This window comes from Citrus clementina, unplaced genomic scaffold (genome assembly GCF_000493195.1).
Source record: "Citrus clementina cultivar Clemenules unplaced genomic scaffold, Citrus_clementina_v1.0 scaffold_10, whole genome shotgun sequence".
Lineage (NCBI taxonomy): Eukaryota > Viridiplantae > Streptophyta > Magnoliopsida > Sapindales > Rutaceae > Citrus > Citrus x clementina.
In genome coordinates this window covers 39,159-57,632 of record NW_006263302.1, presented here as the reverse complement: position 1 = coordinate 57,632, position 18,474 = coordinate 39,159, and the positions used below count along the sequence as shown (strand labels likewise).

Below are 18,474 nucleotides of genomic sequence, written 5' to 3'. Positions count from 1 at the left end.
CAAATATTGGTATTTTATAAGTCAACTAAACTATTATTTTACATATTTGATGTAGTAAGCTGTCACAATTTAATAACTCTTCTAGTCATTTGTTATTTTGACATGGAGTAGGGAAAGAATAAAAATATTTACACTTTAACTAATCACCCCCAAGAATTACTTGTAATTAGGACTCCACTGGATATTGATCATCTGAGGGCAATATTTACAATTGAATTTATTTGACTTAATTAATTTAGCACTCACTCAATCAATTTTTTTTCTTTTCACTACAAAACTATTACTTAACAGTAAGTAATTCTATCGAACCACAGCCACAACAATTAAACATACTTCTAATTAGATGCGACTCATTTATCAATTATTTATTTATTTACATAATGAACAAGATCATTCTTCTAATAAGTGCAAGGCAAGTAATTGGATGGCCATATTTGCTGAATTTAGCAATTATTTGAGACTTATTTTGCTCCATATCTCCATTACAAGTTATGCAGCAGTTCCATTTCTCAACATGATTCCATACATGAAAATATATATACGAATCTTTATCGGCTTATTATTTCCAATGGAGGAAAAAGCTTTTTAATTAGGCAGTGGAACTCTTTTGCGATACTCTGCTAAAGCCCTCAATGGGAAAATATTCCTGTATTCTGCATAGTGTAACATGCAGTTTCTCATGAACACTCCCATAATTTCCTGCAATTAAAAAAATTAATCAATAATTAGCAAACATTTGATGTCACTGAAGCCACTTGTTTAAGCATTTGATAGTATAAGCATCAAGGCCAAAGCATTTTTAAGTGGCTTTTTTTAACTGATTACTCGAGTTTAAATTTTGGAAGAAATAGGGACTAAAACTTCATTTGAGCCTTCTCTACTCCTACCTTTTAAAAATAAATAAATAAATAAAAATTATTATAAGCACCAATTTTTTACCTGTTGCGGGAAGTCTCCATTTTCCAATTGTGAGTTGATCAACAACTTCACACCACGATGAATAGGAGTTGGGTCTCTATCAGCCTATTACAAAATAAAATATAAATTTAAGTTCAGTAGTTAACAAGTCTCGTGCTAATCTGAGCCGTTGATCTTTTAAAGATATAGTTTGTGCGCATTTATTTTCTTATCCAATAGAAATATAAAAATTAACGTGACTAAAGCATAATGTCACGGGATGAGTGTTAATATATAAACTGACCTGCCCAGCACTAATTAAACTAAGAACTGCCAATGCGGTGTGTACCACTGTTGATCTCTTTCCTTCAAGAGGTGTATATATCTGTATCAACAATGAGAATCAAAAGTCAGCTAAATTATTTTAAGTGCCAGTATACTATATGAAAAAACTTAATATAAATACATATATGTTATAGCTTGAGCCTAACGGTTAAGTAGATATGTCTACGGACGCACGCGCCATCACTAGTATTGTGAAATTACCTTATTTGGGCATGATTTGTAGCTCTCTCCCCACCCACCGTCATCACTTTGTGCATTTAGTAGAAAATCAACTGCTCTTCGAATTGCAAGACAATTGTTGTAAGTCTTGCCAGCAACTTGCAGCCCTCCAAGAGCAAAACAGGTACCATATATGAAGCAAATTCCCCAATTTCCATACCTATAGACATAGACATGTTTGCTCATTATGCTAATTTCTCTAGCACTTTGACGTTAATCGAACAGAAATGTTACAAAAGGCTCAATTAATGTTAAAAAAAAAAAAATTAACCATGAACCATCAGCAGTTTGTTCGTCTTCGATGTAATGCACAGCTTTCACGATGAAATTTTCAATCTCCTTTTTTCTATGATGAGGGTATAATTTCTTAAACAACATAAATGCTTCGATTGCTGATGCAGTGCATTCGACGTAAGTGTGCTCTACTATAAGGTCCTCAAGAAACTCCACCGGATTTAGCCACTGCAGAGGAAAACAGATTACAAAAACTATTGTATCATTTAGGATTATAATAATAATGCTTACAATGAAAACTAAGTTCTTATTTAGAATTAAGACTAGACAGCTGTAGTTTTTAAGTTTCAGGACTAAAGTATTTCATAAACACTAGCTGGTGTACTTTGAAAGTTAAGTTGGTTTAACTATATAATTGCATGACAAAAAATCTATTATATATTTACTAATTTTGTTAAGATTATTATTTAAAAATTATATTTATTATATACTATTAACTTTTATTGCATATATATAATTTTTTTCTCTATAGCAGCTGCAGCTTAAAATGTACAACACCTCAATACCAAATAGAGCTAAATTGGTGTGGTGTGTGGTTTAAATTGTTACCTCCAACAGCAACGAGGCTCCAGCTCGCTCCCAAACTGCTAATCCACCAGTTTTTTCATCCTACAATAAGTTTAAAAGATTATTGAACGATATTGAACTAATAAGAATTAGAAGAAGGGTAAATTTCACAAATTCACTATTTTCAAATTGTCCTTTTTATTTTTAAGAACCTCAAATTATGCCTTTGTTTGGTCAAAAGATAAGGAGAAAAAATAGAGGTCGGTTAATGAATTTTTTTTTGGTATTCTTAACAAAAATGTAGGGCAAATTTAGGTTTTTAAAAATAAAGATAGCGATTTAAGGTAGTTAATTCATGAGAGGATAATTTGAAATTAACTCTACAAGAATTATCATACAATTTAAATGTCACCTGAAGAGAGAGTAAGAAATTAACAGCATCATATAGTCTCTCAGGTTCCATTTTCTCGCCAACAATTTCTGGTGGCATCAGTGAGAGTTGTAGGACACACTATGAAGATACAAGAAACTTTTGTTAGGAACACCATGATTGGCATAAAAGATTTGGCTCTAAACTAGCTTTAAGTGGTTGAAATAAGATATAGAGCTACCTTCAAACCTTCTGCGGTACAATCTGAAACTTGCCATCCGTGATCTTGATCCGAAAATGTCCATGCTCCTTTAGAAAAGTGTCGAAAATTGCCTTTGTAGTCACCTACTGGATTGTCCCTAATCTTCAAAAATTTCAAAGGGAATGTTTCAATGAAGAGCAAAGTAATTGGAGGGGCCGGAAAAACAAATATAGCATGTATTAACATAAGGATTTGATTATGAAACCTGAGCTTTCTTCAAGTAGTCGTGTCCTTTACCGAGTACAGATTCAACTTCGTCAGCAATATTGCAAGCCATCAAAGCTTGAAGACCAAGAGCAGTATCCCATGTTTGGCTGCCGAAAGTCTGCATAAGGATGGTAATAGTATCAAATTTAGCTATATATATTGTTAACTTGTTAGTACTATTGTATCGAATACGAGTACTAGTGTAGCAACCTGAACTTTCATTCCGTCTTCCCCGAGCCAAATGTAATCTGCAATCCTATTAAGATGCTTCTTAAATGCAATTCCGTTTGGATCTTCAACCCAACAAGCAAGCATACACAATGGCTGTTCAATTCGAGAGTGGTAACTGTATCAATTGGATCATCAACGGTACACGCACAAATTGAAAACTGATACATGTTTTCCTTTTGTTCTGCATTATGGTAATAACAACATTACCTTTTCCACACAGCCTATGGTAATGTACCGACTGTTGTGGTCCTCGTAATGAATGAACTTCATTGTTTCTTTTAAAGCCTTCTGTCTGATAAGCTTGTTCAAAGGCCAACGAGTTAGGAGAGGCTCGCTGGCTAAGTAAAGCGTATCCCAAAGTAATTCCTGTACAAAAGGATGGGGATAGTAGAGATCCTCCTGTAATAACAATTTCGCAAATTTAATAACACTTGATCAAGATAAAAGCATCAGTGCCTAAAAATCAAAATATAACGAGAACACTAAATGTTAATAAAATCACCTTCGAGCAGAGATGGCGAACTTTTCTCCAGTTGATTTCATTGTAAGGCTGAGTGTGAAGTTCTTCCCTCAATTGTTGAATTAGTGGAGTGATTGGACCAACAAACCTTTTCCCGTATAAGTAAGACACGGGCATGTAAACCAGTCTACAATAGCACCACATTTTTGCTGCATTTACAATTCATGTAAGTTTTCAGAATAATTGACCGTCAAAGAGACAGAAGCAAATCCTCTGCCCTGATCAGAGGTATCTATTGAATTACAAAATGAACATACATGGATGAAGTGGAACAAAGGAAGGCAGGATCCAGAACTCTGGGGGCATTGGGTTGGTGCCAGACCATTCAAATATTCCAAGTATCTATAGATCACAGTGCAACGGAACAAAATAAAGAGAAGAATGAAAATTAAAATTTTGATCATTAAATATTTCTTGGCGTGTAAGTAACTATTAATTCATATATGATCAATCTTACTGAAAGCCAATTCTTTCCCCAAGAGGGTATGTAAGTGACACCACCATGGTCGCGAATCCATTTACGAGCTCTAGCACAAGCATTGTTTTCTCCATCATTGGGTCCTAGACCCAGTAAACGCATGCAAAGGTAGCTGAAAACTGTACCAAACATGCTGCTTGGAGCCTCTACATGTACTCCCCAGCCACCATCTTCATGCTGCAGCACAAACAATATCGTCACAATATTAGATACATGTATATAAATGTGTGTGACCAAAGTTTAATAAATAAGCTCAGTTAAGAAAACTAAGAACATTAATTATTTAGCAAGCACCTGATGGTTGTACAAATAGCGAAGAATTTCTCTGCGATGCTCAACTGTGAAGACAGTGTTAAGATGACCTGTAATGTACAAGCAGAAGACCTGAAAATTTTCAAGGAAATAGAAAAATTTGAAAGGTTAGTTGTCTAAATTCTAAAATAACTAATAAAAGGACAACAATAGGTTTAGTGAAAATAGTTACAGAGATCCCATTGTTTCTAGAAATGGTCACATAGACACTTTTTAAGTTTGTTTTGTCTTTTGGCTATACTGACCCAACTATATTTTGGCAAAGGAAATTGACACACTATAATTTTCAGCTTTTACCATACTTCATACTTTCCTGATGTCAATTATTTCACAAAAAAATTCAATCTAGTCATAAAGTAACTACATTTTGCTGTTAAAATTTTCACATCAAGAAGTAATAGAGTATTCTATAAACTGTGGGAAAAAAGTGACAAGTTACCAACAAAAAATAATAAATAAATAAATAAATAAAGAAAGAGAAAAAATCATAGATAAAGTGACGTTCTCCCTTTCTCATAATGTGAAGGTGAGGTTGAAAAGAAAATACTTACAAATGGAGGAAGAAAATACATGGGGCCGGCATTTTCAGCAGGCCAATGGCCGTCGCTAGCTTGTATAGCTGAAAAGTAATGAGCAGCCCTCTTCATTGCAGTGGTGGCAGTTTCATATGTGATTGCTTCACCATCCTTGACCTTGACTTGAGGAATTCTTGGTTTGAAATTTTTCTCTCTCAGAAACTGTTTTTTTTTTTTTTCAAACATAATTAAATATTCGATGAGAAAATAGAGCTCTTTATTTTTTGGCAAGATACATAATTACTTCTAAAAAAAAAGAACGAAAAAGGATACATAATTAAATATTTCAGATAATAAGAACGGAGATTACTCTTATTTATCTTGTTGATCTTTTGAAAAAAAATTCATAATATTTATTCAATTTAAATCCTAAAAGACAATTCCCCACTAGTTGGTCGGCACATGCTTCTTCTCTATTAAGGTCGAAAGTTTGAGTTTTGAGTATGCCTATAAGAGACATTTAGTTGATTTTTTATATACTATTTTTTTTGTAGTTTCTAAAAAACGCTGAAGTAGTTATAGGGCAATATGGAAATCGTGGGGCAGAGTAGAATGTTAGGTCTCTGGACGAGTGTCAAAAAAAAAGTCTAATACTGCCATAATTAGCTGTGAGACTCTGACTTCCGTCGTTCCCCACTTTCCCTTTTGGAAATAATTGGAATTAAAAGTTTTTTTCTTTTTCTTTTCTGGGAATATGTGGGATTAATAAAGTTAAGTTGTCCCCCACCTGGAAGTCTAATACAGTAATTCTACCATAATTAGCTGCGAGTCTCTGACTTCCGTCGTCCCCATTTTGGAAATAATTGGAATTAAAAGTTTTTTTCTTTTTCTTTTCTGGGAATATGTGGGATTAATAAAGTTAAGTTGTCCCCCACCTGGCAGTTGGGATTACTGTTAAAATAGGATTATGGTTTTGAACAAATAAGTTAATTAACCGAAAATCCGTTTAATTTTATTCATTTATTTTAAACAGATTACCTTATAATTATTCTATTTCAGTACTATTTTTTAAGTAGGTATGGTAGGGTAATACTTTCTAAGAGTAGATTATTTAATAATCCATAAGAAAATGAACACACTTTTAAATTAATTAATACGTTGTCAATTAAATCATGGTCCACAGCAACAAATTAATTAGTTAAATGTCCAGAACAGTATATGACGCATATGATGACGAGAACAGTACTTCCAAATAAAACACATAGTTGAGTACTACCTAACTTTGAAATTCACATTTAACGCATGCAATTAATTTGTTTCTTAATTTCAACTTACTTCCCAAATTATTTAAAACATGAACGCAGCTTCATATGCGGTTCAAAAGATTAAGGTAAATGGAGGTCGTTGTATTGATTAAAAATTTTTGTCTTCTCAATGAAGAATGGGGATAGATTGATGTGTTTTTAATAGGTCGCGGAGGTAAAATGAAGTGCATGAATTTATAAAAGCTGGTAAATTGAAATTTAGACGAAGTAATTTATTAGTTACACACCTGTAAGCGCCAAAGAAGATCACCCGCCGGCTTCACATTATGTCGATTTTTGTAAAAACTTTGTCGAGCTTCTTCAACTTCAGCAAGCTCTTCTGGTGAGCCAGCATTTGGATCAAACTCCCATATTTGCCTCCCGACAAAATTGTTTGTTGTAAACATATATGGGCTGTTTTTGTCACCCACTGCAATCTTCAGCCTCCACATATTTGATTCGATCCTTATTTCTGTTTATACATATAGTTAACTTTACGGTATAACTATATAATTTATAGATTATGCTTTGATGTTAAAAAAAAAATGATAGAAAGACGAAGAAATCTAATTCATTATATTCATGAAAATTAAACTTATCTCTCATCCTCGATTTTCTTGTCATTATAGAGCTACAATAGAATTCGAATATTCGCCGAACCTATAAGTGTTCTTCTACTTTAATTACGTAAGTTAACATGAGTGATTTTCTTTTTTAATTTTTTGGGAACATAAATAGCATATACCAATTTGATCGATTAGTACTAAGTTTATAGAGCTAGATGAATCTACCGACTTATTAAAATATGAGTTTATCAACATTTTCTGATACTTATGATTTGTAAAACGTCCTTTAAAAAAACAATAGTAAAACGTACATGATAATAATTAACCAAGTTTCTACATGATCAATCATAAAGAAGTTCTTTATTTGATCTGCATACAATAAATGTTTAATTAGTTGTCATTTTTATAAAATGTGCACATCCGAAAGTAGTAACAAAGAATAAAAATAAAACAAAATGGTTTCACTTTGCAGATATGAAGATTTTACATATACATATACATATACATATATGTATACACACACACACAAACACACAAAATAAAGCTGTGTAAAAGAAGGGGAAAAAATTTAAACTCATATTAATGAAATCTAATAAGAGTCATATTGAAAAGCTTACGAATTTGATCGATTTGGTTGCTAGGAGCAAGAACTGAGAATGTTGGGGTTGGCTAAAAAAGCTATACAAGGCTTAAATGCCACTCTATGCATGGTATTATGGTCCAAAGAAACTCTATATATAATGAAATTATAAATCGGTAGATAAAGATAATCAAGTGTCGCAATGAGAATCCTTTTATTTAATATAGCCTAACTTTGACTTCTTGGTGGTAATCACGAACATAAGTTTACAGAGTACGCCAGATTTGAATTTTCTGAATGAATATTAGTTTTTTTATTGGTGGAGCCGTTGCAAATTATGATGATTTCCACTATGAACCTTTATAAAGTTGATTGATTTGTATGCATATTTGTATAACATCCATTTAAAAAAAAAAAGAATTGTAGAACGTGTTAACCCACGCAGGGGTGGCTTTAGATATAGGCGAACAAAGCAGTTGCCTAAGGCCTCATATTTTAAGAAGACCTCATATTTTTAATATTTCTTTAATAATTCTCTAATTAATAAAAAATTTTAATATGTATTTTAAAAAATCAAAAATTTTATTAAATATCTATCTATTCTTAATTATCCTACAATTAAGAAATGTTTGATAAAAAAAATCTATATTTCGGAACCTTAATTTTAAAGAAATATAATTAATAATATGATTTAACCATTAGTTCATGCATTATTAATATTTCTAAAAAATTATTTACCTTTTTAATTATTCAATGTTAAAATCTTGACTTTTAGTATTTCTTTTAATTTTTATTAAAAACCTTATAATCTCAAGAATTAGTAAATGAAAAAAATTTCTTGTTCTTTTCTCTACAAAGAAAATTATTATATTCATTGGTTCATTTAAAATAATTGGTTTCTTAAAATATAAAGTCCGTTTTTATTTTTGAACATCAATTTATCATTTCAAATTTTTATATTCTATCATTCTAAATATTCTATTTGAAAATAATATTGTCTTTATTTATTTGTTTGTTTGTTTGTTTTTAATGGTTTTAATGGAATACAAAAATATATCTTCTTGACTATTTTTTAGGTTCTATTTTTAAAATTTTTTATCTTTTTTTAATTATTGTTGAAATTCAAGAATAAAAGATGAAATAAATTTTGATCCTTTTAATATATCTTTGAATATTGAAATTATAAAATAAATAAAGGCCTTATAAAAAAATTTTCGCCTAAGGCCCCTCTGACTCTAAAGTCGGCCCTGAACCCACGTACTATGAAAGTTACTACACGATCAACCCACGTACGTGTGAACCCACGTACTATGAAAGTTACTACATGATCTACTTACCATAAAAGGAATTCCTTACTCGATCTAGCTACTTACCATAAATGTTCAACAGTTATTTTTATAAAGAGTAATGATACAGCCACAAACTCTTGTACAAACTTATTTTGTACAAACTGACGTGGCATGATAAGATTGGTTGAATTAAATATCACTTGGCCCACATGATTTATTTTTATTAATTTATATTTTCATTCAACCAATGAATTAATGTCACATCAGTTTGTACAAAATAAGTTTGTACAAGAGTTTGTGGTTGTATCATTACTCTTTTATAAAACGTGTCGATAGTTGAAATATAAATAAATAAGGTGAAGTAAGAAAAAATTCATAACGCAAATGTTCACAAAGTAGTCGTATAAAGTTGATAGATACAAAGTTGTGTCACCCATTTATACAATATTGTATCATGCTTGAGTTTAGAGTTGTCCACATGAACATATTTATGACATGATCAACCGTATAATTAATTATATATCTGTACTGATTCTTATATTTTATATTTTTTATCCAAAAGAGCTATGTTATTTTTTGTCATATTTTTAAAAGTATTAAAATTTGGACCAAAATCGATTAGGGTTTTAATAGATAATAAAAATATTTTTAGAAAGAATATATAAATTGTTAGTATTTTAGAATTTGGTTCCAGACGTACTCCATGAACTGAGTCCGTATTAGCCCAAATTTAACATAATAATATATTACAGCTCAAATTACTACCATGATTTAATTATTTTTGGCACATTAAAAAAAGTTGCTGCCTTAAAATTGCGTCCTTTTTAAAACGATTTTAACCTTCATTAAAATTGCACGAAACACAAATAATTTCCTTGCTAAAAGCTCTCTTCACCCACAAGTATATGAATTTTTTCTTTTTATCTGACAACTTTTGATAACCATGTATCGTGCGGCTTTAGGTTTTAAATTAAGGTGTAAATAATCATGCAAAGTGTCACGACTCGCTTATTTCCTTGCTGAATCGTGCGGCTTTAGGTGCCAAATCAACTTTCTTGGCCCTAAGTCAGCCTAGCACACGTAAAACATTGCTAGATTCAAAAGTAAAAAAGAGTATTTACTTAAACTCTCTCAAGATGGGAGAAAAGAACTCTTATTGCTCAAAGGAAAGCTTACAATGCTTTGTGTGTTGAATTTCTTGTGTGTTTCTTGTGTGTCTTGGCCAAATGAGGCCTCTCCTATTTATAGAGTACGAGGAAATGTCTAGACAGTGCTCTAGAACTATCTTCGCTACCACTTAACTCATTAATTACATAGAATTATCTACAACGTGCATAAAAGCCTCCATAATTTTAGAACCTTCATGGGTGGTGACACACACCAAGGCTCGGCTGAAATGCTTGGGGTGTTACATTCTCTCCAGCCTAATCCGGAGACGTCCTCGTTGACTCATTGTGGAAGTCCTTGATCTTATCTTGGAACTGCCACAAGTTGTTTGTGGGCTCCCAACTTGCTTCGCTCTTAGGTAGACCCTTCCACTTGACGCAGTACTCTTGGCATGGCGGAAAACTCTTTTTTTGAACAACACAGTCGGCCAAAATATTCCCCACCTCTTTGTCATACACCCTTGCGTTGCCGAGTGGAAGGTGCTTGAACTCTCCTCCCATCGGATCTTCTGTGTCCCCATAGTATGGCTTTAAGCAACTAACATAGAAGACTGAATGAAGTTTAAACCAAGAGGGCAACTCCAGCTTGAATGATACGTTGCCCACCCTCTTAATAATAGGAAATGGCCCCTCATACGACCGAACAAGGCCCTTGTGCAGTGAGTGGATAGATTTGTGTTGTGACAGTAGAATCTTGACTAGCACCAAGTCCCCCACATTGAACTTCACATGTCTACGTTTGTTGTCCGACCATTTCTTCATTCGCTTAGTTGCTTTGTCGAGGTGTGCCCATGCTATATTCGCTTGCTTATACTAGGACTTAGTAACCTTTTATGCCGCGGGACACCTCCTAGTATAGCTCATAATGAGCGTGTGTGGTGTTACTGGCTGCTGTCCCATGACCACCTCAAAAGGGCTCCTAGGAGTAGCTTTACTTTACTGCAAGTTGTAAGAAAGTTGAGCAGTGTCCAGCATTTTTGCCCAATCGTGCCTGTTGGCGCTCACACAATTCTGCGAGTATAGCTCAAGAAAAGCATTCACTCTCTCCATAAGCTTGAACAACTCAGTCCAAAAACTCCCAATAAACTAGCTGTCACGGTCACTAATGATAGATTTTAACAGTTCACCACATGCTTAAAGAAAAGCTCAGCGGTGTCCTCTGCTGAGCACTCCTTTGGGTTGGGAATGAAAGTAGCATATTTGGAGAATCAGTCCACCACTACAACAATAGTTGCAAACCCCTCGGATTTGGAAGACATGTTATGAAATCCATCAATATGCTTTCCCACGGTCGACCTGGAATGGGAAGTGGCTCAAGTAACCATGCGGGACATTGTTGTTCTGCTTTATCTTGCTGACACACAAGACATGTCCTCACGAACTACTCCATCTCATCCTGCATTTGAGGCTAATAATATGCCCACTCTAGCAAAGCTTGTGTTTGCCTTTGTCTTAGGTGTCCAACCCACTTAGTATCATGACACTTCTTAATCAAGTTCCGCCTCAAGTTCCCCCACTTCAGAACATAAATGCGCTGTCCCTTAGGGGTGGGCATTTTACCCGATCTGACCCGACCCGACCCAATAAATTTCGGGTTCGGGTCGGATCGGGTCGGGATTGAAACCCGATCGAATTAAAATTTACAAACCCGATCGGGTTGTGATCGGTTCGGGTCAAACTCGACCCGATCCGAATACCCGATCAGGTTCCCAAAAAAAAAATAATGATTTCTGGCATGTGTCTGTACTCCTTATTGAACATATTTCCCTCTCCATTCTCCAACAGCAATCGAATCACACCAATAACCAATCCAAAAAGTTGGCAGCCATTCTGTCAAAATTCTTCTCAGAGACGTTTTAATAAAGAAAATAAAGTTGCCTTAGATGGCATTTTGCAAGTGCAATGATGTGGACACGAGCTGCACAACACACACAAACGCTGTAAGTGCACAGCACACACACACGCTGCACACAGTCACTCAACAATTCACTCGCAAACCTAACACACACACACACACTATCAGCCACAACTTCACAAATCACAACTCACAAGTTCACTGTCAACTGTCAAACAACTATACAAACACAAACAACTGAACAAGGCAGCCGCAACCCGCAAGTCTGCAACCAGCCACCACAAGACGTGATCTGTTGCTGCCAATTGCTGAAATCACGATCTGTTGCTGCCAAGTGAAGTTGCGACCAGCTGCTGCCAAGTCAAACCCGTCCAGCCGTGAGCCGTGAGCCGTCCGCATCTCCGCGATCTGCTGCTGCCAACTCCCAAGTGAAGCCGCGATCTGCTGCCAAGTGAAATCCCGTCCGTCCAGCCGTGAGCCGTGGCCACCAATCTGCTGCTCGAAGGCCGAATCCTCTCTACCCGAACCCGATTTTGAAGCTTTCCGGTTTCCACCTTCCACTTTCAAGCTTCAACTTTTTTCAAGTTTCCTAAGTCGTTTCGTTTCATGGTATATATGCACTATATAATTAATTAATTATATATGCTAAATAGTTTATTATGTAATTTAGTATTTTTTTATTATTTAATTGTTGTAATTAACTAATTATGTATTTATAAATATTAGTAATAAAATCAAGGAAATTTTGTTAATTATTGAGCTCATCAGATATTATTTTTTTTCACATATAAAAAGGAATTGTTGATTGGTGGGTTTTGTTAATTGATAATTGTTAATTGTTAATAATTGTTAATAATAGTTAATAATTGAAATAATATTAATTGATAATTGTTAATAATTGTTAATAATTGATTTTTTTATGAATAAATTAGCACATTAGGTAGATTAAATATTAAAATTAAGTATTATGTTGTATATATTTTATAATTATAATGTGTTATGTAATTATGTGTACTTGTGCAGTAGCTTCAAGCTTTCAACCCTAAAAAAATTAATAAATTCAATTAATATTTTATTATATGTTAATCATCCGTTAAGTTGTTAAGTACAAGTAACTTGGACTTGAAATTAAATGATTTAATTTATAATAAGAAATAAGATATAGATAGACAAATAATATCATATTATTATGGGGAATGGGTAATTGGATATTATAAATTAATTAATTAATCATGAATTTCTTACTTTTTGTTTATGGAGCATGAACAACTTGAATTGAAATTACTAATTTTTGTTTATGGATTATGTTAATAATATTTATGTGTTTTGATTTTTGAATTAATGATTATTAATTATTATTTTGATTTAGATGCTTGGACACTCAAGATCGAATTCGATGAGTGACGACGAAGACCAAAGTGTACAAATGGAAGGAACCCATAGAGGAAAGGAAAAGGCGAAGCGGAAAAGACCGCCAATGAAGAAAAGATCGGCAGTATGGAATCATTTCACTTTACTTGACGATAATCCAAACAAATGTATGTGCAACTATTGTGGTAAGCAATATCAATGTCATTCAAGGCTTGATGGGATTACAAATATGACAAGGCATATAAAGACATGTGAATCATACAAGACATTTCGGGCACAACAAAGTGGAAGTCAACAAAATTTGACATCCGAGGGCGGCGAAGAAAATGCAAGTAATTTGGTTTTGGGTAAAGGATGGAGTCAAGACGCGTGTCGAAGGGTAGTAACTAAAATGATTATTATGGGTGAGTTGCCGCTCAGTTTTGTAGACAATAAAGGATTTAGGCATTTCTGCAGTGTAGCTATCCCTCAGTTTGTTATGCCATCTCGAAGAACAATTGGTAGAGATGTTATGGAGTTATTTTTGGAGGAAAAGGCAATGTTGAAGAGTTTGATTTGCAACAACAAGCAGCGAGTGTCTCTTACAACTGATTTATGGACTTCTGTTCAAAACATGAGCTACATGGTGATTACAGCTCATTTTATTGATAGTGATTGGTGTTTGAATAGGAGGATTATTAGTTTTAGCGCAATCGAAGATCATAGAGGGAAGTCGATTGGTAAAACGATTGTGGTTTGCCTACAAGATTGGGGGATAGAGAGGTTGTTTGCAATAACTGTTGATAATGCCACTGCAAATGATATTGCTGTTGGTTATGTCACTATACAGTTGCTTAGTTGGAGGAATGATGGTGCACTTGTATTGGCGGGACAATATATGCATGTGCGTTGTTGTGCACATATTTTGAATTTGATTGTTGTTTCAGGATTGGGAGAGTTGCATGCTAGTGTTATCATTATTCGAAATGCAGTGAAGTACGTGAGATCCTCCAGCATGAGGCTGAGGACATTTAAACAATGTACTGAGTAGGTGAATTGTCCAAAAGGAATTGTTGTTTTGGATTGTCCTACCAGGTGGAATTCCACTTATTTGATGTTAATAACTGCGCTGAAATGGATTTTGCTAAACATATTTTTAAGATCATTTTTGGCAATGATAGTTTGATGGTTGAACAAATGACCAAAGCAATGAAAGACTTGTTGAATGAGTTTTATGAAGCATATAGTGCATTCTCAGCTAGTTCCACACCATCGATGTATGGTAAGATTGGTCTTAGTGGCAACTATGGAGGTACAAGTTCTTCTCAACATTTTACAACTGAAGCTAATTTGGTGGATGTTGCTGGTGGTGAATATGATGACGCTTTTCAAGTATCTCGTCCTTTCCTTAGATATGCTAGGAAGGTTTCTGTTCAGAATGAGAGTAGAAGAGTAGTATCTGAGGTGGAAAGGTACTTGAAGGACCCAGTTGAAGATCCCAGCAATCTTAAACTTAATGTTTTGCTTTGGTGGAGGGTGAATGGATCGAGGTATCCAATTTTTGAGAAAATTGCAAGAAATGTCCTTGTTGTTCCTGTTTCCACAGTGGCATCTGAGTCTGCCTTTAGCACCGGGCATCGTATTATTAATGAGTATAAGAGTTCTTTAACCCCGGCTATGGTTAAGGCATTGATATGCACTGAAAATTGGCTGCAGTCTAAACTTTTTGCTAATCCCGTCTACAACCTCCAAGAAGATATCAAGGAGCAAATGTTTCATATGGAATTACAATAAGGTAATGTTTTTAATTTTTTATCATACATTAAATACATAATATATTTAAAATACATTATAACTTTATATAGAACATCTACATGCAGTCATGTACTTGAGTTATTAAGTCTAATTTGTAATTGTTTTAGTTAGACAAGTTGAAGTTGATAAAATGTTATTATTGTCTAGTATTATTATTAACTTGATTTGGTGATGAATGCCATAAAATAAGCATGATATAATAGAAATATATAATCAAGTGTGTATTGAAAAATTTGGTAAACATATATATTTATTTGTAATTATAAATTTATAATGATATAATAGAAATTAGAAAGATTGTAACACCCCTTTAGCTTAATTAAAGATATGAATTGGATTTATTTATTTGTGTTTGATGTGTAACCTTATGAATTTGGTTTATTTGCTCAATTTTTTATATGAATTGAGTTTGTTCATTTGGAACGTGGCTTAAGGAAAATATTTATTGTACATTTTCTCAATCTTTCTCTAGGCAATCGGCACTTGAACTTGGAGTTCAAAAATTTGAATTTAGAACTTGTCAAAGTGCTTGCATGGAGCCATGGAGGAACCAAGGTAGAGGAACCAAGAAAGCTTATTTAGTTTTAATGTTTGAACTTTGAACTTTGTGATTTATGTTTCTAAACAATTTAATTTTGTGACTTTGTGAGTTTGTGTTTCAAACTTTTAAAGACTAATATTGGGAAATTGTGCTTTGGACTTTGTAAGTTTATATTAATTTTAACTTTTATTAAGTTTGGAACTTTGGATTTTGTTGATTGACCAAATAATAGTCCTAATTCTACCCTCCAAGCCAATAGGCAAATAATCCTATTATAGCATTTTAACTTTATTCATTTGATTTAATAACATTTTCTTTTCTTTTTTTCAGTTGAAAATTAGTAAAAATGACTACAATTAAGAAAAATGTCTTAAAACTTTCATAAAAACTACAATAATAGGAAACAAAAAGAGCTCAAAATTGCATTAACCGAATTTGACCTGAATTGACCCGATTTCAACCGACCCGAACTGACCTGATTTGACCCGAACTAACCCGATTTGACCCGAACTGACCGGATTTGATCCGAACTCAATCCTACCCGTTTTAAATCCAACCCGATCCAACCCGAACATAACCCGAATTATTGACCTATGTTCGGGTCGGGCTAATAATTCGGGTTATGTTTGGATTGATTCTTATCTAACCCGAAACCCGATCGGGTTGACCCGAACCCGATTTTGCCCACCCCTACTGTCCCTTAGTGTACAAAAGGTCATCCTCAACCCAAAATATTTTGGATTTCCCTTGTTGCACAAGAGAAATCAGCTGCTTGCCCAAAGGATCACACTCCATTTCGTCTTTTATGAGCATGAGAAACTCTCCTTGTATTTTATTCATGGCAGCAAACTTGGACTTCCGACTCAAGGCATCCACTACCAAATTGGCCCTTCTCGGCTTATACCCCAAGTCATTGTCGAATTCGGCCAGAAACTCCTGCCATCTTGCTTGTTTCAGACTTAGTTTCTTTTGGCTTTGAAAGTAGCTATTCGCCACATTGTCCGTCTTCACCATGAACTTAGACCCAGGCAAGTAATGCCTCCAAGTCCATAAACAGTGCACTACTATAGTCATTTCCTTCTCTTGCACCGTATACCGCCACTTTGTATCATTTAGCTTTCAGTTCTCAAAAGTTATCAGATGCTCGACTTGCATCAACACACCTCTAATAGCAAAATCAGAAGCATTTGTATGTACCTCGAACGATAATACATGGTTTGGCCACGCTAGAATTAGCTCTTCTTTAACGGCCTTTTTGAGGGCATCAAAGGCTTGATGGCTCCTCTCTGTCCATTCCAACTTTGTGCTCTTTTTTAGCAAGTCAGTTAGTGGTGCAGCAATGGTGGAGTAGCCCTTGATGAACCTCTTATAGGAGTTTACGAGGCCTAAGAAAGTGTGCAACTCCATAACCTTCATGTGAGGCTTCCATTTGGCAATGGCCTTGACCTTAGCCTTATCCCTGAACAATGTCCCATCTCTGATCTTGTGGCCAAGAAAATCGATTTCTGGCTTTGCAAACAAGCACTTCTCCCGTTTAACATAGAACTCATTGTTCTGCAACACCTTAAATACAACCTACAAGTGCTCGGCGTGCTCCTCCAAAGTGTTGCTACAGACCACAATGTCGTCAAGATATATCACCACAAACTGATCAAGGTATGGCTGGAAGATGCCGTTCATGAGCGTGCAAAATGTGGCTGGAGCATTGGTGAGACTGGTATGCGTTTTCTGTGCTATGGGAGTCAATGTGCAAGTGTACATAATAAGTATTATACTGATGAGTATTTAGATCATCTCCACAGGGATTGCTGTTATCAAATTTGCTACAGCAATATTTAACAGTGCAGTTTGTTCTAAATTAAAATAAGATAATTTTATGAAACTAATAATTAATTAAAATAAAAATGCAATAAAATAAATTTTCACGTCAAACACAAGGATGTAACTAATGAGAATGAAATATTTGAGTAAATAAACTCACCTAATGACATTGACTATTTTTTTAATTAAAGTACCGTTGCTACAGCCTCTACTATAGCACTGGACAGAATCTGTATTCTCAGCTGTCACCTATTGGATATCTTATATCTAATGTAACCTAACACGGACCAGTTGTTACACCATCATTAAATATAGCATTAATCGATCTAGGTTCTATTTATCCTACAATGTGAATCCCTATGTCTAGTTCATCACTAATTTTAGATCAAGTATGACCCTATTCAAATTAAGATTAACTCAACTTAGGAAACTTAATCTAAAACCAAGTATTGTCTTAATGAGATCCACTAAGTTAGACTTTTTTTAGGCTCTTTCTTAGCTAGTATCCCAAAATGGGTGGTCAGCCGAAATAGAGAATAAAATACATACAATTAAGACAAAATACTATAGCAAACACTGAGCAACACGCTTGTGTTAGTCAAACATTCATCAAGAAAGTTTATCACTAAACTACAATCAAGTTTATTTCATCATTTGCGAAAGAAAAATAAAAAAAGGAGTTTCAACCATCAAATACATCCCTATAATGAAATAGAAAACAAGAAAATAAGAAAGACTAATTTTCTAATTGTTCTCTGCACTTTTTCCTCCGTGACAGCCTTCAATCTCTCTCTGGAATTCTGTTTTCTTGTTGTTTCATTGCGGTTTTTCTCTTTGGTTGACGACTCTCTCTTTTCCTTTTGCGTGTGTACTCATTTTATAGCCTAGAATTAGGGCAATCAGATGTCTAGGGAACGTATCTTCTAGGTTTGGAAATTGCAGATCGCAGTCTTCTAAGTATCTCACTCAAAATCTTCGCTATCAATGCTCTAAGATTGCTACAACACAATGCTACAGCAATGGTGCTACA

General features: G+C 34.2%; 1 protein-coding gene across 1 annotated transcript; it reads right to left on the bottom strand.

Annotated features, from left to right (window-relative positions):
* Positions 1–585: 585 nt before the first annotated feature.
* Positions 586–6,913, bottom strand: LOC18053646 (beta-amyrin synthase). The gene is made up of 17 exons (XM_006449959.1): positions 6,710–6,913; positions 5,194–5,379; positions 4,625–4,714; positions 4,310–4,507; positions 4,110–4,194; positions 3,835–4,001; positions 3,540–3,731; positions 3,312–3,425; positions 3,100–3,219; positions 2,874–2,996; positions 2,675–2,773; positions 2,305–2,364; positions 1,733–1,923; positions 1,444–1,621; positions 1,202–1,282; positions 940–1,023; positions 586–699 (listed from the first exon to the last, which is right to left on the bottom strand). The coding sequence occupies exons 1-17, from the start codon at positions 6,911–6,913 to the stop codon at positions 586–588; spliced, it is 2,286 nt and encodes a 761-aa protein (XP_006450022.1).
* Positions 6,914–18,474: the final 11,561 nt, after the last annotated feature.

Excerpts from the sequence above, each read along its gene's own strand:
- LOC18053646 (XM_006449959.1), bottom strand. The coding sequence starts at position 6,913 with ATGTGGAGGCTGAAGATTGCAGTGGGTGACAAAAACAGCCCATATATG. Across the intron at positions 2,997-3,099 it reads ACTACTTGAAGAAAGCTCAG|ATTAGGGACAATCCAGTAGG; the intron begins GTTTCATAATCA and ends AAATTTTTGAAG. Across the intron at positions 1,622-1,732 it reads CAAACTGCTGATGGTTCATG|GTATGGAAATTGGGGAATTT; the intron begins GTTAATTTTTTT and ends CTATGTCTATAG.